A 24,633-nucleotide genomic window follows, 5' to 3' on the forward strand; every position below is an offset into this window, starting at 1 on the left:
TCTAAATTTTCTCCTCAGATCAGTTAAATTCAATATCTCTTGTGCTATCCAAAGATTCCTACTAGGCCTTTCTTATTGCCTATTTGATCCTCTGCTGCCTTCATTAGTTCATCTCTTAAGGCTACCCATTCATCTTCTACTTTATTCCTTCCTCCTTTTCTAGTCACACATTGTGTAATGCTTCCTCCGAAGCTTTCCACAATCTCTGGTTCTTTCAACTTATCCAGGTCCAATCTCCTTAATTTCCTACCTTTTTCCAATTTTTTTTTGTTTTTAATCTACAGTTCATAGCCAATAAATTGTGGTCAGAGTCCACATCTGCCCCTGAAAACGTCTTACAATTTAAAATCTGGTTACTAAATCTCTGTCTAACCATTATATAATCAATCTGAAACCTTCTGGTGTCTCCTGGTCTCTTATATAAAGTAAGCCAATCTCTGTGATTATAATAAATGTTTAAATCACGCTAAATCACATCTTGTCAGGAAGGATCCAATAGTGCTTTGTTAGGGCTGTGTATGAAACATGTATATTTTGTTAGCATCGTATTGTTTTTGGTGTGGTTATCATGTGAGGTGAAATATGATATAAAAGGGCCAGGAACAGGATTTGGGATCCAAACACATCAAGAAAGAAAGCTGGACAAGGAAATGGAAGTGAACTAATTGTTGTGACATTTTGGCAATGGCAAAGAATTCGAGCATGACACTGAGTTCTCTGACTGGAGGAAATTAGCTATGACATGTGTAATGTCAATAGTCAAGTAATTTTAATTGAACTATAATGAAAAACATTTTCTCCCAGACAAGCAAGTTCCAAGCATCTGATCAACTGTGTGACTCCATTGAGCAGAGCAAAGTGAAGAAGCAATCTTATCCTTTCATTTGGGTTGAAGTATACTGAACAGAACTGTTTAGTGTTTAGAAACTGTTGTAAACCTGGTGTACACAGACTAATACGTATTCAGTAGGGAATGTTGAGTGTCTCTTATTCATACATTAATTAATAACATTTTATGTGGGGGATATCCTAAAATTACTTTGAGCGCACCACATCCCTAATATACACATCAAAAAAAGTTTTGCATCACCTTGGTACCGAGTGTTCCATAACCTGTACAGAAGATTAGAATAGAGATCAACATAAACATCATTTACACCCTTATTATTGCTCATGAAAACCACACATTGCATTTTGTACCACCATACAGCGAGACCTTCATAGGCGGTGGTCAAGATTGCTGTACACACTGGTACCTCTAATACCCAGTATTCTTTTAGATAAGCTAAATCATTATGGTTTGAGTGGGGCAGTGCACAAATGGTTTAATTCATACTTAACTGGAAGAATGCAGAAAGTTGAAATAAGTGGTTCATGTAATGTTAAAATAACAGATGATTCCTCAGACTGGGGGGCTATCAAGTATGGGGTCCCACAGGGTTTGGTCTTAGGTCCTTTACTGTTCTTGATATACATTAGTGACTTACCATTCCACATTGATGAAGATGCAAAGTTAGTTCTTTTTGCTGATGATACAAGTATAGTAATAACATCCAAAAACCAAGAACCAAGTGATGTAATTGTAAATGATGTTTTTCACAAAATTATTAAGTGTTTCTCAGCAAACGGACTCTCTTTAAATTTTGATAAAACACAGTATATACAGTTCCGTACAGTAAATGGCACAACTCCAGTAATAAATATAGACCTTGAACAGAAGTCTGTAGCTAAGGTAGAATTTTCAAAATTTTTAGGTGTATCCATTGATGAGAGGTTAAACTGGAAGCAACACATTGATGGTCTGCTGAAACGTCTGTGTTCAGCTACGTATGCTATTAGGGTTATTGCAAATTTTGGTGATGAGAATCTCAGTAAATTAGCTTACTATGCCTACTTTCATTCGCTGCTTTCGTATGGCATCATATTCTGGGGTAATTCATTGTTGAGTAGAAAAGTATTCATTGCTCAAAAACGTGTAATCAGAATAATTGCTGGAGCCCACCCATGGTCATCCTGCAGATATCTATTTAAGGATCTAGAGATCCTCACAGTAGCCTCACAGTATACATATTCACTTATGAAATTTGTTGTTAATAATCCAACCCAGTTCAAAAGCAATAGCAGTGTTCATAGCTATAACACCAGTAGAAAGGATGATCTTCACTATGCAGGGTTAAATCTGACTTTGGCACAGAAAGGGGTAAATTATGCTGCCACAAAAGTCTTTGGTCACCTACCAAACAGCATCAAAAGCCTGACAGATAGCCAACTAACATTTAAAAATAAATTAAAAGAATTTCTAGATGACAACTCCTTCTACTCAGTGGCTGAATTTTTAGATATAAATATTTTGTGTAATGTAATATCTTGTCCAGACATCTTTTATTAACCTGACACGTTCTACATCATTACGAAGTGTCGTATTCATGATCTATGGAACAAGTATTAATCTAATCTAATCTACGTCCTCTTGCATTAATGCATGCTTGTATTCATTGTGGCATACTATGTACAAGTTCATCAAGGCACTTTTGGTCCAAATTGTTCAACTCCTCAACGGCGGAAATTATTTCATTTCCATCTCTCAAAGGTGCTCTGCCCAACAAACAACTGGGTGATAACTCATCCTGACCATCCTTCGATCCCTGTCTATGCGGTTCTAGGCGCTACAGTCTGGAACCGCGCGACCGCTACGCTCGCAGATTCGAATCCTGCCTCGTGCATGTATGTGTGTGATGTCCTTAGGTTCGTTAGGTTTAAGTAGTTCTAAGTTCTAGGACTGATGACCTCAGCAGATAAGTCCCATAGTGCTCAGAGCCATTTGAACCTGTCTATGTTTGCCATCAACATAGACATCCACAAGCAACATTTGGAGAGGGAGGTTTTATTCACTTCTAGAAGTTAATATTTTTTGCTGTTTAATTTTATAATGTACGTGACAAGAGAGTTTACGTAAGCTATAGACAACGAACTTAACTCTACTTTACGTGCGACGGCAGTACTATACACGTGGCAAGGGTGGTGGCGTTGTGTGTGCAGATAAATAGTGTTCCAGCGAAAAACGAAAAAAAGACGTTAAAAGTAAAGTGTGTGCGAACTATAGGACCGAAATCGTGACGTTAAGGGAGCGTATTTCTAGCCTTCAGTTAATTATTAGTGCACTGAGTAGTGATATCTCTGAACTTCGAAAAGAACTGAGTGAACCGTTAGGCAAAGAAAGGTCCAATTCTTTTCCGCTTAAAAATTCAAACGACTGGACTAGAATACTACGTAAAAACAAAAGTCTGAGCACATAAAATCGCCAGAAAGTGAAACCATCGGACAACTGGTACTTAAAAATAAATTTCAAGCTCTTTCCGTGAGTGAAGAGAGTGAACCAATATCGATTATGAAAATGAACATTTAAGACCACCGTGCCGCGTGCTCAGGGTGCCTTGCCACGGTCCGCGCGGCTCTCCCCGTCGGAGGTTCGAGTCCTCCCTCGGCCATGGGTGTTTGTGTTGTCTTTAGTGTAAATTAGTTTAAGTTAGATGAAGTGGTGTGTAAGGCTAATGGCCGATAACCTCAGCAGTTTGGTCCCATAGAACTTCCAGGACGAATTTAAGTAAAAAATCTGCAGGTACTCTGTCTATAATCTCCAATTTCAATTTACAACAAAACAATGACATCAGAACAAAGATGTTAGGAAATGGCAAAATATTTTTTATTCATCAGAATATAATGGGTCTAAGAAACAAACTGGATCAGTTGTTTGTTTGGATTAATGACACTGATGCAATTAACAATACCCATATATTACGTTTTACTGAATATCATCTGACAGAAAGGATTGAAATGGTGCAACTATGTAAGTACAACCTAGCAGCTTATTATATTAGAAATACAAGGGATAAAGGTGGAGTAATAACGTATGTTAAAAATAATATAGTGTGGAAGTCTGTAGATGTAAAAAGTTATTGTGTTTATCAACATTTTGAGGTTTGTTGCATTGAACTCCACGCTAATACTTTGCCTGTTTATGTGATTACTGTTTACAGAGCACCCTCAAGAAAGCTTAGTATATTCATCAAACAAATAGAATCACTTTCAACTCGTCTGTTCTCAAAACACAAAGAAATTATCATTCTTTGCGATTTTAATGTAAATTTCCTTACCAGTGATAATGATAGAACAGATTTTGAGAATGCAATGAGCTCTTTTAATCAGAGGGCAGTTGTTGACTTTCCCGCAAGGTTGACTAAGAACTGCACAAGTCTGATTGACAATGTGTTTGTAGACAATAATAGAATTGATAACATACATGTAACACAAATCGTAAATGGCCTTTGTGATCATGGTGGACATTTGTTAAAAATGCATGATGTAAGTCCAGCTAGTAGTTTTACCAGTAGAGCATTTAGACTAATCAATAGTGAGAATTTGGAAACCTTCAGCAGCCATTTACAGCAGTTGGAATGGAACACAGTATATCAGGCTACAGATGTCAACGATGAATTTAACATATTCCTGAATGAATTCGTTACCATTTTTGATGCTGTGTTTCCCAAAAGAATTTCAAAACACTCCAGTCTGAGTGATTACAGGAGACAATGGCTCACTAAGGGAATCAAAACATCCTGTAGAACAAAGAGAATGCTTTATGTCTCACTCAGAAATTCTAACAAACATCAGGATAGGGAGCACTACAAATTATACTGTAGCATCCTAAAGAGTGTCATTAAAAATCCAAGTGCGTGTTTATTAAATCTGAAATTAACAATTCAAATAATAAAATAAAAACTATTTAGAATGTGGTCAAAAGGGAGACAGGAAAAATTACAGAAGATGCAGACAGTATCGAAGAAACATGGTAGATGAAGGCGATATAGTTGCCAGTATTAACGACCATTTTTTAACAGTAGCAGATCAATTTGGTTGTAAAGGGACTAGAGTTGAAGCAATGAGTATTCTACAAAAATAGTGCTGAACAAAATTAATCAGATGCATGTACTCTATATTACAACCGAAGAGACTGAGAAGGTAACAAGGCAAATGAAAAATAAAAATTCCACTGGCATGGATAATATATCTATCAACTGCTGCAGATTTAGTGTTGAAGTTCTGTGTCACAAATTTAATGAGTCCGTAAATCAAGGTACTGCCCCCAAAAGACTCAAATATGCAATTGTAAAACCAATGTTCAAAAAAAAGTGAAAAAATGATGTTTTCAATACCAGCCTATTTCATTGTTAACAAGTCTCTAAAATCCTAGTGAAACTAATATTCAAGAGAATCATGGATCATCTTTCAAAAAAATAAAATTGTTATCAAATATCAGTTTGGAATCGAAAAGGGTACTTCAATTGAACACACCATTTTCTCATTTTTCAACCAACTTCTTGAATCCATAAACAATAAAATGTCACCAATTGGAATCTTCTGTGATCTGTCTAAAGCATTCGACTGTGTAGATCACAAAACTCTACTTATGAAGGCTGAGAACTAGGGATGACAGAAGGTAGAAGGTAGTACTAAACAACTCTGCAATGGCATCTATTTACTCTGACTGGGACACAGTAAAATGTAGAGTGCCAGAAGGCTCAGTGCTGAGTCCATTGCTCTTCCTCACCTTTATCAATGATCTGCCATGTGGTATGACACAAAAAGCACACTTCACACTATTTGCTGATGGCACAACCATTATGATTGACAAAACACCCTATTGCAGTCTAGAAAACAGTGCAACCACTTTTTTCAAAGAAACTCTAGATTGTTTCACTTTAAATGATCTTTCACTCAATGTGAACAAGACTCAGTCATTCAGTTTCAAACAGCAATTGAAATAAAATGTGGTGGCAAAGAAATACTGTGAGTTGAGTCTTCCAAATTCCTAGTATTACACATAAACAACAATCTAAACTGGTCAGTTCATGTCAACGACCTTTGTCAAAGACTGAATTCAGCAGCATCTGCCATCCGCTCAATTTCATCTGTTTGTGACTTGGGAACAATTAAAACTGCACACCTAGGAAATTTCCACCCACTTACGACATATGACATGATATTTTGGGGTAACAGAAAAGAGTCATCAGAACTATGGCTAGAGTGCACCCCATATGCTCTAGACGAAACTTATACAAACAGGTCAGGATCCTTACGATGCCATCTCAGTACCTTTTTTCACGAATGTGCTTTGTGAACAATAGTCATACAATTTACAAAACGAACAGAGAATATCATGATCATGATATAAGAAGTAAACATGATCTCCACAAAGACATAAAAAATCTCAGCATGATACAGAAAGGAGTACATTATTCAACATAAAACTATACAACAAACTTCCATTTCATGATAAATCAGTCATTGGGGATATGACTAAATTCAAAAAACTGCTGAAAGTTTATCTTTTGAATAGTTCTTTCTATCATTTACAGGAACCTTTTGGCAACATTTAACAATTAGTATAATGTATTTAATTTTAAGCATTCATATAAGAACTGATGATGTAGCAATGGCGTATCATTGATGACAGAATGTTTTTTATGTGTATTAGAATGTGAGACTTATAATTTGTCTGTATAATCATTGTTACTACTATAATCTGTGTTGTTGGTTAAACACTTGAACCTCATGTATCTGTTTATATATGACTCAGTTTGTAAGCCTCATGACCATTTAGACATGGTTATTACTGTAATAATCTGACACGTTCTACATCCCAGCGATACCCTTGCATCAAGGATCTATGGAACATGAAAGTAAATAAATAAATAACAGCCCGATATTTGTAATGTATTGCCCAACGCTACAGAACATAAGTGATAGCGTGAAGGTATCTGTGAATTTATTTTGTTGAATGGTAGTGTAACAAATTGCATTTCCGTAGTTCTGAAGATGAACGTGCTGGTCGAGTGAAACAAGTCAAAATAAAAAAAAAAGTTCCACTCGATTTGTAGCTGTTCTGCATTTTTATTATCCAACGGTCGCTGTTCCCCTGCAGACAATGCCTGTGTTCGCTAAACTACTAGAAGTGAGTTCCCGTGATCCCGCTAAATTTCTCGTTTAGTCAATTGTGTAGCCTCAGTTGCCTGAGACTGCAGTTATGTGTGTGAGAGGTGCGTTTGCGTGAGTGTGTATTTGTCTGTTTGTCGTCCAAGTTTTGACGAAGGCCTTACTGGCTGAAAGCTATATTTGTGACAGTCTTTTTATTGTGCCTGTCTGCGACTCAGCATCTTCGCTATACAGTGAATAGTAACTTTCCTTTTCACAACATTGTTACAACTGTAGATTTACGTTGTGTGTGTCTTGACACGTCTCGAAACAATTTTAGTCTTGTCCTTCCTCGCCCCACTCCTGGATAAATTCCTGCTGACGCCCATGGCCGTCACATAAAGCTATGTCGCCCCCTCTCTACTCTTGGGAAGTTTAGATCCGGAGTTTCTCTTGATCGTCTCTAGGATCTAAACGGCATTTCCTAGATCCCTTCAGAGGGAAGTGATAATATTATCTTAGGAATTAGGCAGGTTACGTTGTTAATGTGTCTTTATCGTTACTCCACATCAAAATTTATGTCTCCAGAAATTAATACCGATATCCTGTATTTAGCTAGATTTTTTGTAAGACCTGTGAAAAAACTTCGATATCACTGTCTAGTGGGCGGTATACAGCTGCATACCACTAGAAGTTTTAATGTGAGCATCAGCACTGCAGTTGTGCAGTAATCATCAGCAGTAGAGGTACTATATTGCAGATCTGTGTCATTACTAACACACATCGAAGCTGTACCTACTCCTCTCCACCCCCATCCTACTCCTCCCCATAGTTTTGTGTTCGTCTGTAGAAACCTGTAACTAACCCAAAGGTAGGTGATTGTGTTCATCAATATGCTGTATAGTTTTCCTGTCCGCTCATCTCTACATACCTAGCGATAAAAACGAGTCATTACCACAAAAGGATAGAACTGGTTCTGCTTCTGTAGCAAATTACTTTGCTCAGTTTCGGTGGGCTGCTTTTTCTGTCTCATGAAGTTTGTACACTTATAGCTAAGATGTCTACAAGCATCCGATTGCAAAGTTCGAACTGCCTTTGAGGTCTGCCTTCACACAATTTACGGTGGGATTCTGTAACAGTCACGACAGGCATAATCGAATTCTCTACAGCTGTTACCATGCGTATTCTATATTAGGAGTTTAATATTTAGGTGCTATCCACATCTTTTAGCCAGCTTTGTATTCTCTGCACGACCTGGGCATTATTATGGTTCAAATGGCTATGAGCACTTTGGGACTCAACTTCTGAGGTCATTAGTCCCCTAGAACTTGGAACTAGTTAAACCTAACTAACCTAAGGACATCACACACATCTATGCCCAAGGCAGGATTCGAACCTGCGACCGTAGTGGTCACGCGGTTCCAGACTGCAGCGCCTAGAACAGCACGGCCACTTCGGCCGGCGGGCATTATTAGAGTTAATATGTAGAACTAATTCAAAACTATCAGGAACATAGTTAACTAAAAGCATATTAACATTTCCTATATCTGTTGTGTGATTAACACCATATTAAAATTTTTCTTTTCTTCCCTGAATACTCAATGCGCTTGATCTGCTGCTCTCTCTACACAAACTATGTAATTAATTATAGTGTTAATGGGAGAGTTAAGGGTTTCTTTCACTCGAACACTGAAAGAAATTCATAGACGTAAGGTCAATGAAAAATGGCTAGAGCATAGGGCAAGTCACATATTTCCAGAAAAATATGGTTCAAATGGCTCTGAGCACTATGGGACTTAACAGTTGTGGTCATCAGTCCCCTAGAACTTAGAACTACTTAAACCTAACTAACCTAAGGACATCACACACATCCATGCCCGAGGCAGGATTCGAACCTGCGACCGTAGCAGTCGCGCCACATTTCCAGAAAGTCTTTCTGAAAAGTTGTGCCTTTTATAGATTTTTGACACACAAAAGATTCTCTTTTAATTATCTCTATAAATTCTAAAACGTTATCAGCGAAGATCTTTGACGCTTAATTAACATAGTAGGCACAAATGGAAGTCAACTAATGGTCTCAGTGATACTGCCAGACATTGCTGGTTGAGCGTGACGATTACGTTTCTTATTTTTGACGTTTAACATCCTTCGCCGATTACGGGCTACACAGAGCATGCGAACAAAATATCCGCAACTCAACCTTATCAAACTGGATCTCCTGACACCCCAACTACACTCCTGGAAATTGAAATAAGAACACCGTGAATTCATTGTCCCAGGAAGGGGAAACTTTATTGACACATTCCTGGGGTCAGATACATCACATGATCACACTGACAGAACCACAGGCACATAGACACAGGCAACAGAGCATGCACAATGTCGGCACTAGTACAGTGTATATCCACCTTTCGCAGCAATGCAGGCTGCTATTCTCCCATGGAGACGATCGTAGAGATGCTGGATGTAGTCCTGTGGAACGGCTTGCCATGCCATTTCCACCTGGCGCCTCAGTTGGACCAGCGTTCGTGCTGGAGGTGCAGACCGCGTGAGACGACGCTTCATCCAGTCCCAAACATGCTCAATGGGGGACAGATCCGGAGATCTTGCTGGCCAGGGTAGTTGACTTACACCTTCTAGAGCACGTTGGGTGGCACGGGATACATGCGGACGTGCATTGTCCTGTTGGAACAGCAAGTTCCCTTGCCGGTCTAGGAATGGTAGAACGATGGGTTCGATGACGGTTTGGATGTACCGTGGACTATTCAGTGTCCCCTCGACGATCACCAGTGGTGTACGGCCAGTGTAGGAGATCGCTCCCCACACCATGATGCCGGGTGTTGGCCGTGTGTGCCTCGGTCGTATGCAGTCCTGATTGTGGCGCTCACCTGCACGGCGCCAAACACGCATACGACCATCATTGGCACCAAGGCAGAAGCGACTCTCATCGCTGAAGACGACACGTCTCCATTCGTCCCTCCATTCACGCCTGTCGCGACACCACTGGAGGCGGGCTGCACGATGTTGGGGCGTGAGCGGAAGACGGCCTAATGGTGTGCGGGACCGTAGCCCAGCTTCATGGAGACGGTTGCGAATGGTCCTCACCGATACCCCAGGAGCAACAGTGTCCCTAATTTGCTGGGAAGTGGCGGTGCGGTCCCCTACGGCACTGCGTAGTATCCTACGGTCTTGGCGTGCATCCGTGCGTCGCTGCGGTCCGGTCCCAGGTCGACGGGCACGTGCACCTTCCGCCGACCACTGGCGACAACATCGATGTACTGTGGAGACCTCACGCCCCACGTGTTGAGCAATTCGGCGGTACGTCCACCCGGCCTCCCGCATGCCCACTATGCGCCCTCGCTCAAAGTCCGTCAACTGCACATACGGTTCACGTCCACGCTGTCGCGGCATGCTACCAGTGTTAAAGACTGCGATGGAGCTCCGTATGCCACGGCAAACTGGCTGACACTGACGGCGGCGGTGCACAAATGCTGCACAGCTAGCGCCATTCGACGGCCAACACCGCGGTTCCTGGTGTGTCCGCTGTGCCGTGCGTGTGATCATTGCTTGTACAGCCCTCTCGCAGTGTCCGGAGCAAGTATGGTGGGTCTGACACACCGGTGTCAATGTGTTCTTTTTTCCATTTCCAGGAGTGTATTTTGCTGCTAGACAGAACACATATTCTCACAGCGTGAATGTACTAGACTTACGAAAAGCATAGTATCAATTACGTAACATTCTTTAACATTCTTTCTCCCCCTTTACTGGCGACTGCGTTGATTATTCATCCGTTATCTGTACACAAGCACCACACTCACTGCGATATCTTGAACAGTGCTGAAATTACGACCGTTTTAAATTACATCCAATTTCGTGACGATTCGTAGCTGTCGCGTGCCGCATGCACGTGAGAGTGTGGACAAAATTTATAGCGATCGCACGATGTGAGTTACTAATAACTGGTGGGACAGTTATAAAAGCCTTGTCTCGTAGCAGGACTGGCTGTCAGCTCCTCCGCAGGAGTGTTTGCTCAGATCGCCGCGAGGATGCGCCTAGGCAGGCTGTAGACGCCCACGGCAGCAGCCGGCGCTACTGAATTCGCAGTCGCTGGCGGGTAGTCGGCAGCTCTGGAGTGGCATGGAGGAGGACAGTGCTATAGTCATGAGGTGAGTGACCCGGATATTCAAGTGTGCCAAACACGTTTACACATAAAGGTGCTTCGATGCAAGAAATGTTCTACGAGTTGCAATGCGCAAGCTAAAAATCGTATGCGGCATTTGTCACCAGTTCTGTGCTTTATAAATGCGAGAGATCCGTTTGGGAAACGTAGCACTCGTTTTGAAACTTAGTTAACATGCTTTCAGAATGAGATTTTCACTCTGCGCTGATATGAAACATCTTAGCAGATTAAAACTGTGTACCGGACCGAGACTCGAACTCGGGACCTTTGCTTTTCGCGGGCAAAGGTCCCGAGTTCTAGTCTCGGTCCGGCACACAGTTTTAACCTGCCAGGAAGTTATCACAGTTAACATACTGTTTGACAAAGAGTGTGAGACTCAGTAAGAACAAAGCTTTTCCATCTCCAAGCGACCTTACAGGTCAGTGTGAATTGAATTTTCAGAGACGTCTAATTCTCGTACTCAGTTTTGATAGATGAGATTGCTATACCTTATTAACATATTTCACAAATACCTACTTGATGTCGAACAAAATGTTTTGCCGCTAACTCTGCACCAGTGGTTTGACTGCTTATCCACTAATATCAGAGACGGGCTATTTAGGTGTAATCCTGTTGACTAATGATAGCTAGGTCAATATTGACGCGAAATCCGGTCTGTATGAGATCACGCTCAATACTTCCCAAAATACACTGGTGGACAATAAAAATGCCGCATCATCCAAGAATCAGCAGTATTAAAAAAAAATGGTTACGTCGTTCCTGGTTAATATAGGCACAAGCCAAGTATTTCAGATTCATGTCGTTAGTCACATCGCTGATCCAATTCCCCGCCCCTGCAATCCGCCAAAAAATAAAGGAGAATTGTCTTTGCGATCCAAGCTGTAACCGTATTCTTCACGTGAAAAAGAAAAATCAAATTGTCGTTTGAAGTATCTCTGAGGTTTTGCGTTGCAGATGGCTTCAATAAGATTCTCTGTTTCGTTGATGATATCTCTTGATGATCCAGCTTGTGAGTAAACCCATCACATGCGTTTTCAGTCAAGAAACAATCAAGAACGCTCTTGATCGGCAGAAAGATGGAAGAAGTGATGAAAAGGGCTGGGCAGAAGACAGGACACTTTTGTGGAACTGTAATGATTGCATACGTTTTTTACTTTCGTTTTTATCTGTTATTTTATGGCCTCACTACACAGGAGCGGGGAACGGGCTGATAATTTTCCAGCTCTTCAGCCAAGTGATTTTGAAAGCAAATAGTATCTACAAACTTCAAAAATATAAAGTAAAGAGCATTAAGATGATTGTCATTTCACGATTTAATTTTAATGAGACGATTCTTTGATCATTTACATTAAAAGTAATAAGGAAACTTACATTGTTTACTGAAGAAGAAAAATATTGTGGTTATGTTGTTAGGGAGTTGCACAAGAGGGTAAATATTTGGGTAATAAATAGGTGGAAGAATGCGCTATAGGAAGACGGTTATTCAGCAGTGTCCGAGTGGTCTGTCTGGAGTACTATGTGGAGATTTCAGATGGGGAGGGAAAGATGGGATGACATGGTCGTGTACGGAAATGAATGGAATAGCTTTGTCCTCTCCAGCCGCTCAGATATTGCATCTGCTGATGCTAAATTCCGCTACGTGTATTAGTTTGATTCGTCTACGATATCCCTAAGTCCACAGCTCCACTTTTCCTACCATTCGTTTACTAAGACGTCAAAAAATGCAGATATATTGTCATTCATTCATCGTCATGTGTTAGTAAATGTAAACCAAGATTATCGAATCTTTTCAGATGAAGTAACACAGTGGCAACTTGTGATCAATAGCGGTACTCAAGCGGTTGTTTAACCTTATCCATGGCGTTCAGGGTCATATCCAAGAAGCGTGTCAGACCATTACAGTGGACAAACACTGGGCCTGACTGTCCCGAAATGTAAATACTTCCGACATAGAGTACCATTCAAGTGGTGCTGTAGTTGACAAATTCATTTAATTCCTTTAGCACATTAATGCCATTATACTGTATTTTCTCTCACACTATCCTCGACAAACGTTCCAGGATACGTCTTCTCCGGGAGCTGCAAAACAATGTTTTTCGCCTTGTCCGTTTTTCAGACGTGTAACTAATTACGAGTGCGGCACTCAGAAATGTTCTACTATGTCCCCCGACACTCATTTTCAATCAGCCCTAGATTTTAATCAATGCAGATGCACGTAACTCCTCAAAACACTGAATCTGTTACTTCATGTTTGTGATCTGATTGCTTCATAAAATACCGGTTCTGTATCAGTAACAAAATCGGATGGCAAGAAATTTCGTTTTTGTGTTACTATTAATTCCATGTAGCAACAGTCGCACTTTTCACAATAGCCCGTTGTTCCTTCCTGAAGTATTTTTAGCTTTCTTTGCAGAAAGTCTACTCTCTAGGATTTTTACACTTCCCATTCATCTCATACAAAAAAGGTATTGGGAATACACAGAGCGCTAGACAAACAAGAGCTTTTGAAATATGTACTGGTACGCCTTACTCAAAAGGTGTTTCTGCCCATTTGATCGCCTGCTGCCTTCACTATTTCAGGTCTCCAAACTACCCATTCATCTTCTCTGGTATTCTCCCCCTCCCCCACCCGTTTCAGTTAGTCGTTACCTAAAACTCCCTATCTCTCGGATTTTCCTGTGTTTCCGCAATTTTTTCAGTTTTAATCTGTTGTTCATAACCAATAAATTGTGGTCAGAATCCACATTTGGTTCTGACGTCTCTCTTCCACGTGTGCAATATCCTTTCGTGATTCTAAGCTTATATTCGGTAGTGGGCAGACAGGAATCCCAATCCATTCATCAACGACCTTTATACAGCTGTAATTTGACAGGGCGGTATCTTTTCCATTAAGCGGCGTCATAGGACTTTCCTTTTGAGAATGGGGAGGATATTACACTATTACTTTGTATCGAAATGATGAGATGCTACAGTCTCCTGTTGCATCTGCATGCCACAATTTTCAGCGAACTTTGCCACGTCTGCTTTCAACGAGATGATGCAAAGTCGCAACTACAAAACTATCAACTACAACTGTGCGAGAATATTTTTCAGTAACAGTGTCGCCTCACATTTCGGTGATATTTCTCCAGGCTCGGCAGATTTGTCTACATATTAATTTTTATTGTGTGGTTGCCTGTTTTTGTATCTATCAGGTATTAGAAACTAAGTTCATACAATCAGTCAGATTGTTTCCGACAGTTAGTCTATTGACTAATTCTTAAAGCTGCTAACACATAAATGCGTGATTGCTAACTCTCGACTTTCCTTGGTTTGCCTTTTCATTATAGTAAATGTTGCCTTGTGCTTTCACTCACAGAAGTACCACATTCTTTCGTATAGCTTCCAGTCCCTATGCGACTCTCAACATACTCCATCTACAAGGGTTATGACTGCACTGGAAGTGTACTTTTTTGCAGGGATAATGCTGATCAAGAAACCGACTAAACCGCAGTAGTATCGTCTGGCGCTTCTTTCTGCGTATCTTAAGTTCTCCAACACTGCTACCTATGATGTTATTGTCACTGCCGATGACTGTTTGTATAATCCAATCCTTTTGTGCGAACATTAGAGTTCGCTTCGTCAAATATTGACCCGCAGTGTATAATAATCCCATTGTTCTGCGGCTGCTCAAGAGCTCATGTTGTATACAATGTTTTGGTTGTCAGAAGTTGCTCCGTTATACAGAAGTCGTCTTATCTTTCAAGTTCGCACATTTTGTCCACAACTTTGACCTGGTAATACTACAGGTGACTGAGCTATCGACGACTAGTTTAAATAAATATATTTGTTGTCGATGGAAATCACTTCTTTACGGAATGGTGGGTCAATATGAGTCGTATATTGCGGATTGCTTAAATGAAGGAATTGTTAGTCACTTGGTCATATTTTAAGTGTAGTTGACAGGCTCAAGCGGCGCAAATATAACGACAGTTCTGGAAAGCGTCAAATTCATGGCTCCAGGGTGTATTCGTAGCGCTTTATTTCGCATTCTATTAATTTGGGCGAATAGGGTTTGTAACGTCCACTCGTAGCATAGATACCCAAAACCAAAATATGGTATGGCAGCGCTCTGTACATTTTAGTTACTATGGTGCACAGTCAAATTCTATTTCAAGTAGGACACTTCACGAAGAATATTGATTCCTGTTCCAGTCTTTTCTACGATTTCTTTTATGCGCCTGATCCACTTACGTTCATTGTCTATTAATATTCCCCAGTATTTTTACTGCCAGTTTTTACATCCCTACGTTAACGTCTTGGCGCATTCCTGTTCAATAATGTGTGAAGTAGATTAAAGGAACTGATTTGTCTACTGCAACCATAAGAGCTTTTGCAGGCATCCATCTGTGTAGACCACTGAGTGTTAATGTTGTCTTTCTCCACAACTAAGTCAAGATTGCCGTACAAATTAAAATACCAAATTCATTAAGAAATTGGTGGTATTCCAGCTGGGACAATTCAACGAGTAATTGTGGACCTCAACGACAAAAATGACACCTTTACTTCACGTAGTTTTTGATGATTTACATTTCTGTCTCTTAAAAAGCAAGTAATAATGATTGAGTTTCTTGCAGTGAAATATTTTTGCTATATTTGTGATGTTTATTTTGATTTATTCAAAAGATTTCTTTTCTGTATATACTGTAAAATTTTAAAGGCTAGCATTTCTCCACATCACACACGATAACAGAATGCCATAAGATCAGGTGGCATTCTTGGTAGAAGTCAGTTACATTCAAAAGTAAACAACTTGACGTACTGTTATAAAATGTGACAGTCCTGACTTGTTCGTTTTGAGCGGTTCTCTTCGTATTGTAGAGAGCCTGCATAACTTCAACCTAGAACTGAATATCACTTTGTCTGTTTGAGCTCAGCGACAGCATAATGCTTCTCTTTTTGTAAAATTTAACCTCCAAATCCCATCGCAATTAAAAAAAAAATGTTAAGGTCGGTTTCCTTCCGCGTCCTTGTTCCATCCAAGGGCACAATCTTACTGAAGGGATCAGCCTGTAATTCGCATTGTGTGATTTTGATTACTGATGTATAATTACAAACCTGGTGACAAAATTAGGGTTTTAATCAACATTTCGCATAAACTCCTGCATTTTTTTCCAATACTTAGCTCAGGAGAAAATGCAAGTGAATGGAATTAAAAAGACGGCAATTCAACTTGCAAACAAAGATAGCTTTTAAAGACTTTGCGAAAGCGTTATTTAAGTAAACTGAAAATTTGGACAATAATGAAAAGCAGTGGATATCTATTTTAGCAAGTTTATAAAAACTTCAAAAGTCTATACAAGGATCACAATATTTGCAGTTCAAACAAATATTAGTGAAATATTAATAAACGCAAGAGTTACACAAGGGTGCCCAATATCTACCTTGATGACATTATCCGAAATTGGAAGTAACCTTTACATAAATGTAGCAAAATATCAAGACACTGCACTTCTTATACACCGAAGCGCCAAATAAACTGATATAGGCATGCGTATTCAAAAAGAGAGATATGCAAACAGGCAGAATACGGCGCTGCGGTCGGCAACGTCTGTATAAAACAAGCGTCTGGCGCAGTTATTAGATCGGTTTCTGCTGCTGCAATGGCACGTTATCAGGATTTAAATGAGTTTGAATGTGATGATAGTCTGCGCACGAGCGATGGGGCAAAGCATCTCCGATGTAGCGATGAAGTGGGGAGTTTCCCGTAGAGCATTTCATGAGTGTACTGTGAACATCAGAAATCAAGCAAAACATCAAATCTCTGACTTTACTGCGCCCAGAAAAAGATCCTGCAAGAACGGGACCAACGACGGCTAAAGAGAATTGTTCAGCGTGACAGAAGTGCAACCCTTCCATAAATTGCAGTAGATTTCAATGCTCGGCCATCAACAAGTGTCAGCGTGCGAACGAAGCATCATCGATATGGGCTTTCGTAGCCGAAGGTCCCCTCGTGTACCTTTGATGACTGCAAGACACAAAGCTTTACGCCTCGCCTGGGCCCATCAACACTGACATTGGACTATTGATGACTGGAAACATGTTGCCAGCTCCGACGAGTCTCGTTTCAAATTTTATCGAGCGGATGGATGTGTACGGGTATGGAGACAATCACATGAATCCATGGACCCTGCATGTCAGAAGGGGATTGTTCAAGCTGGTGGAGGCTCTTTAATGGTGCAGAGCGTGTGCAGATGGAGTTATATGGGACCTCTGAGCCTGTCTGATCACCTGGATCCATTCATGTCCACTGTGCTTTCCGACAGACTTGTGCAATTTCAGCAGGACAATGCGACAGCCCACACTTCCAGAACTGCTACAGACTGGCTTACTTTCAACATGCATCTGTAAAACAAAGAGGCAACGAAGAGGCTGAAAACAAATGGTATCGAATACGAGCTCGAATATGGTTTTATCCCGAAATACAAGAACGTGGGCGAAACTATAGAACGTAAGCTAGTCTATAGGACACATTACAGGAAGCAAAATATTTCAGCGCTCTTAGCACGCTGTCTCCGGTGACCTGGAGATCGTCAATTATTTATAACTGCAGCCTTGTGATTGCGCTATTCACAGGGTGAATGTGCCAGTCAGCTTATACACAGCAGGATGATGTTCCATTAAATGGTTCACGCAGAATTACAACTTGATATTTGTATGCTATGCCCAACTATATATGTCCTTAAATGGCTGGCTTACACTGAGATGATATGAGTCATAGGATCTACATCTACATCTACATTTATACTCCGCAAGCTACCAAGCGGTGTTTGGCGGAGGGAACTTTACGTGCCACTGTCATTACCTCCCTTTCCTGTTCCACTCTCGTATGGTTCGCGGGAAGTACGACTGCCGGAAAGCCTCCGTGCGCGCTCGAATCTCTCTAATTTTACATTCGTGATCTCCTCGGGAGGTATAAGCAGGGGGAAGGAATATATTCGATGCCTCATCCAGAAACGCACTCTCTCGAAACCTGAACAGCAAGCTACACCACGATGCAGAGCGCCTCCCTTGAAGAGTCTGCCACTTGAGTTTGCTAAACATCTCCGTAACGCTATCACGCTTACCAAATAACCCTGTGACGAAACGCGCCGCTCTTCTCTGGATCTTCTCTATCTCCTCTGTCAACCCGACCTGGTACGGATCCCACACTGATGAGCAATACTCAAGTATAGGCCGAACAAGTGTTTTGTAAGCCTCTTCCTTTGTTGATGGACTATATTTTCTAAGGACTCTCCCAATGAATCTCAACACGGCACCCGCCTTACCAACAATTAATTTTATATGATCATTACACTTCAAATCGTTCCGCACGCATATTCCCAGATATTTTACAGAAGTAACTGTTACCAATGTTTGTTCCGCTTTCATATAATCATACAATAAAGGATAACGATATGCACATACACAGATGGCGGTAGTATCGTGTACACAATGTATAAAAGGAAAATGCACTGGCAGAGCTGTCATTTGTATTCAGGTGACTCATGTGAAAAGGTTTCTTATGTGATTATGGCCACACGACGAGAATTAAATGAGTTTGACTGCGGACTGGTAGTTGGAACTAGAAGCTTGGGACAATCCATTTCGGAAATCCTTAGAGAATTCAGTACTTTGAGATCCACAGTGTCAAGAGTGTGCAGAGAATACCAAATTTCAGGCATTACCTCTCACCACCGACAATGCAATGGCCGACGGCCTTCACTTAACGACCGAGAGCAGCGGCGTTTGCGTAGAGTTGGCAGTGCTACCAGGCAAGCAATACTGCGTGAAACAACTGCGAAAATCAATGTGGGACGTACGACGTATCAGTTGCGACAGTGCGGCGAAATCTGGCGTTAATGACTACGGTAGCAGACGACTGACGCGAGTGCTTTTGCCAACTGCACTATATCGCCTGCAGCGCCTCTCCTGGTCTCGTGATCATATCGGTTGGATCCTAGATGACTGGAAAACCATGGCCTGGTCAGATGAGTTCCGATTTCAGTTGGTACGAGCTGATGGAAGGGTTCGTGTGTGGAGCAGACTCGACGAAGCCATAGACCCAAGTTGTCAACAAGGTACTGTGCAAGTTGGTAGTGGCTCCATAATGGTGTGGAATGGACTGGGTCCTCTTGTACAACAGAACCGATCATTAACTGGAAAGCCATTCGTGGACTTAATGTTCCCAAACAATGATGGAATTCTTATGGACGAAATGCGCCATGTCAGTGCATCACAGTTGTTCGCAATTAGTTTGAAGAACATTCTGGACGATTCGAGCGAATGATTTGACCACCCAGATCAGCAGACTTGAAACCGATGGAACATTTGTGGGATATAATCAAGAGGTCACTTCGTGCCCAAAATCCTGCACCAGAAACACTTTCGCAATTATAGACGGCTGTAGATGCAGCATGGCTCAATATTTCTGCAGGGTCCTTCCAACGAATTGCTGAGTCCATGCCACGTCGAGTTGCTGTACTACGCCAGGAATAAGTAGGTCCGCCACAATATTAGAAGGTATTCCATGACTCTTGTCACCCCAGTGTATTCAAAGTTTAACACTGTGGCTCATTATTAATGAACAAATGCAGACAACTAATAGGCACATACTTTTTGTTTTACAGGAATTTCGAAGGGTGCGTATTCTTTAACTGCCTAATCATCATAGAGACAGCATGGTGTATCACTGTGACACCGAACAAAGGAGCAAATTAAGCAACGGAAAGTTGTGGTTCAATACCGCCGAAAAAGATGAAAACCCAATCAACATCGAAAAAGGTTTTACTGAGTGCTTTTTGGACTTGCCATGTTGTGCTGCTAGCAGTTTAAGCCCACAAGGAGCAAACCGCCTCAGGAACATACTAACAAAGTCATCTGATTGGGTTACAAGAAGCGTCGCGAGAAGCTGTCCAAGAGGCTTTTTTTGCTCCACGACATAGGCCCAGCTCATAATGTGCAGGATGCAATCGTACGAGGTGCTTCTTTGGGCTACCAAACTTTGCGTCACCCCCGTATTCTCTTGACATGGTACACAAATTCATCCAGTTTCCTTGAATGAAGAAACCATTGCTTGGCAGACATTTCCATAATGGTGACTAGGTGATTTTCAGGGTGGAACGCTCCCTGAAGAGCCACAAAGCAGACTTCTACAGCCATGGTCTCCGTCAAGTCATGTACCGCTGGAAGAAATTAAAGGTGAATATGTAGAGGAACACTCACAACCTCAGCAAGTATCAAGGTTAAACTTCATTTTTCGAGGCCAAATTTCATGATTACCTCTCGTAAGGATGCTTTGAAGCGTTTCAGAAGTTCTATGTTGACAATATATTACATGTAGTCATATGAGTAAGAAGGAGCTTTGTATTAATTTTTATAAATTTTCGAGATTATAAGAGTGAAATTGGATTAAAATTTAATGGTACTTCTTTATCTCCTTACTAATACAGAGAATTAACTCCAATATGTTTCAGCCAACCATAAAACGTCTCTGGTTAGACTGGTTACACAAACAACAATTTGTTTCTAATGGAACAAGAGGTTCGTCAAAAGCAGATCAGATAAGAAACGACACAACGTGGTAGATTCTAAGACTGGAACCAGCTGATGGTAAAATAGTGTATATACATACCGCTTGACCTTGTACAAATACACCGCAGAACTGTCCAAAATAGTATTGGATCAAGGCAGGTGTGCAGATGCAATATTTATCGATTTCCGAAAAGCATTTGATTCAGTACCACAACTACAAATATCAAAAGTACGATCATACTGGGTATCAAGCAAAATTTGTTACTGGATTGAGGACTTTTTTTCTTTTTTGTAGGAAGGACACAACAAGTTATCTTGGGTGGAGAGTCATCGATAAGTGTAGAAGTACGAGGGCTGTTCATAAAATAAGGTCCGATCGGTCGCGAAATGGAAGCCGCAGTGAAAATCCGATGAAGTTTCGCACAGATGTGTTGGACAGTGTCTCTAGTATTCCCATCGATCGCGTCACGTCGCTCTTTTCAGTTCTGAGCGCACAGTCAGCAGGTAGAGAAGCGTAGCAAATAGTGTCTCCCGCCGAGTATGAGGGCCTGGTGAGAGATTTCGCCTGATGTCATGCAGTTCACATAACGTAACTTTCACGCATTTCCTTCTTCATGACAGTTCTCGGCCGCAATTTGCAGGGGCAATGAAGATACTACTGCAGCGTTGTCGATGGGGAAGTGTTTGATCACCCACGAGACCGACCGTAATTGGCTCCCTCTGAGTTTCATCTTTGCTTAGATGAACCGCTGGCTATGAAAACAACATTCTGGCACAGAGAACGAGATGTAGACCAGCGTAGAGAATTGGCGGAAAGTACAAGCTGTTGCCTTCTATGATGAGAATACTGGAACGTTGGTTAAATGCTATGACAAATATCTAAACTGGAGCAATGACTATGTAGATAAGCAGATGGAAGGTGTAGCTAACTGTTGCAAATAAAACATTTTTGGATTTCATGGTGGTTTCCATTTCACGACCGATCGGACCTTACTTTCCGAATAGCCTTCGTAACTTTAAATGTGCTCCATGGGACCCTTGCTGTAACATGCTTGTTCATTACTTTGTCGACAATATTAACAGTAACATCAGACTTTTTGGAGGTGATGCAGTTATCTATAAGGACGTTTTGTAAGCAAAAACCTCCAGAAATATTCAGTCAGATCTTGATGAAATTTCGAAGTGGTGCGAAGACTGGCAACTTACTTTAAATGTTCAAAAATATAAAATTGAGCTCTTCACACAACGAAAAAACTTAGAGATCTATCCTTTGACTATAACATCAGTGAGTTACAGTTGGAAGCGGTCAACTGATACAAATACCTGTGGAATGTGGAATGAAACGATAGCATGGGCTCAAGTTGTAGGTCAAGCAATTGGCAGACTTCGGTTTATTGGTGCAATACTAGTAAAATGCAATCAGACTACAAAGAAGGATGCTTACAAATCATTCGTGTGACACATCCTAGAATAACGCTCAAAAGTGTGGGACACACACAAAATAGAACTAACAGGAGATACTAAACGTATAAAGAGAATGGCAGCACAAATGGTCAGAGGTTTGTTTCACCCGTTGAATAGTGCAGCAGAGATGCTGAAGAAACTGAGCTGGCAGACTCAAATTACGCTTTCTCAGGATTGTTTACGTTTATCATTAAAATTTTCAAGAACTGGCTTTAAATGATGACTCAAGGAATATACTACAACCCAGTACATATCACTCCTATAGGGATCGTGAGGAAAAGGTTAGTTTAACTACAGCGCACACACAGACATTTAAAGAGTCATTCTTCTCACGCTTCATGTGTGAATGGAAAGGGAAAAAGCCCTAATAACTAGTACAACGAGACTTTATTCTAGCACGCACTTCCAATGGTTTACTTAGTGTACCTTTAGACGCAGAAATTCCTCTTAACTACGCATTGGAAACAACCTTAGCTGCAGTTAACAAGACCAGAAGTGCGTCTGCTGATGGGAAACGATATTGTTCCCATTCCTGTGTGTGCATTTTTTCATATCTGCTGTCAAAATGCCCTTGACTATAGCACTACAGGGTGTTTCAAAAAGGACTTTACAACTTTAAAAATTCATATAAATTTATTTAAATAAGATATAGAGCTGGGTTTAGTGTTATTTTGTAGGAAAACACATAAATTATTTTTTACCTTAAACTAAAGATGTTCTGTATGGTTTCCGTTGGTTATCCTGCACACATCCCATCGGAAGTCAATTTCTACCCAAACTCGTTGCACCATTGCAGGTGTAACTTGCTCACTGGCGGAGTAAATTCTTGCTCTAAGTTTAGGTGGAGAAGCTGGCACAGGAGGTTCAAATACGATATCCCTGATGAATCCCCATTAAATAAATGGAGTGGTGTCAGGTCTGGAGAACGTGGGAGCCAGGCAATTGTGGCATTATGGCCAATCCATTGACCAGGAAAGCCATCACTGAGAAAATCCCAACGTCAGCCAGGTACTGGGGTGGTGCACCATGTTGCATGAAGTAAACATTTCGTTCTTGGTCATCCTCATCGGTCAGTGGCATCAAAAATTGTTTAACATATCCAGATGCACTGTCGCATTGATGATTCTCTCACGGCAAAGAAAGAGCCTGTACACTTTGTTCTTGCTCAATGCACAAAAAATGTTCAGTTTAGGGTTATAACGAACATGTTGCCAAGTTAAATGTGGATTTTCACTGCACCAAATCCTACAGTTAGATATGTTAACTTAGCCACTTAAGTGAAAAGTTGACTTGTCAGAAAAATTGATTTTGTCAAAAAAATGTTCATCCTCATATATGTATGCACAGAAGTTCTTGTGAGCAATTTTATCAGTGTCTTTCATTGCTTGTACGATCGTCAATCTGTACGGTTTCAAATGCAAACGGTTTCTCAACATACGCCAGTCAGTCGTATGTGGGATTTGCAGTTCGTGAGATGCAAGCCGTCCGCGCGGCTTCCCCCGTCGGAGGTTCGAGTCCTCCCTCGGGCATGGATGTGTGTGTCGTCCATAGCGTAAGTTAGTTTAGGTTAGATTAAGTAGTGTGAAAGCTTAGGGACCGATGACCTAAGCCGTTTGGTCCCAAAAGACCTTACCGCAAATTTCCAAGATGAACCCCAGGGCTGTTGATCAATTTCGTAGGGCTGTTGACAAAACGTCTCACTCGCTAAACGACGTCGTCAGATGTGCTTGGACGACCTGATGATTCCCCTTGTCTTACCAAGCACCCTGTTTCTACTCATAAATTGTAGGCCCACTAGGAGGATCTTTAGCGTACTTGGTACGAAAATTAGCCGAACTGTCGCCGTCGACCTCGATTCTTTATCCCAAAATACACAGATAGCACGCACAGGTCCATTCAAGGCAGCCATTTTTAATGCAACTGCCGCTAGCGCTCCTTAAGCCTAGTTTACACGACGACATTGGGTTGCGCCACTCGTTGCGTGGAATGAGTTGCATGCAAATGGTTTTATATTTGACTGTAGTCACGGCGAAACCAGTATACACTTCGGTTTCGTCGTTTTATGGGTTCCTGAGTCGTGTCTGAAATAAAAGTTTTGGCTGCTGCACATCGCACGAGTTCAAAAATGGCTCTGAGCACTATGGGACTTAACATCTATGGTCATCAGTCCCCTAGAACTTAGAACTACTTAAACCTAACTAACCTAAGGACATCACACACATCCATGCCCGAGGCAGGATTCGAACCTGCGACCGTAGCAGTCGCGCGGCTCCGGACTGAGCGCCTAGAACCGCTAGACCACCGCGGCCGGCTCGCACGAGTTATCATGGAGTTAACGCCTGTTACGTGGAATCGCTGCATAAGAAAAAAAATAAGAAACGTGTTTCGGTTCGTGACTGGTCAGCTTGGTTGCTCAGCATCCTTGCTGAAATAATGGAAGACGCAAAAAGTTCTTATAATTATCT

At 41.2% G+C, this 24,633-nt stretch overlaps 1 protein-coding gene across 1 annotated transcript in view; it reads left to right on the plus strand.

Moving 5' to 3' along the window:
* The first annotated feature begins 11,002 nt into the window (after positions 1-11,002).
* Positions 11,003-24,633, plus strand: part of LOC126161977 (ATP-sensitive inward rectifier potassium channel 8-like) — a 158,676-nt gene continuing 145,045 nt past the window's right edge. The window contains exon 1 of the mRNA XM_049918176.1: positions 11,003-11,138. Coding sequence (XP_049774133.1) covers positions 11,110-11,138 — 29 coding nt within the window. The 5' untranslated portion in view covers positions 11,003-11,109. The remainder of the gene's footprint in view (positions 11,139-24,633) is intronic.

This window comes from Schistocerca cancellata, chromosome 1 (genome assembly GCF_023864275.1).
Source record: "Schistocerca cancellata isolate TAMUIC-IGC-003103 chromosome 1, iqSchCanc2.1, whole genome shotgun sequence".
Taxonomy (NCBI): Eukaryota; Metazoa; Arthropoda; class Insecta; order Orthoptera; family Acrididae; genus Schistocerca; species Schistocerca cancellata.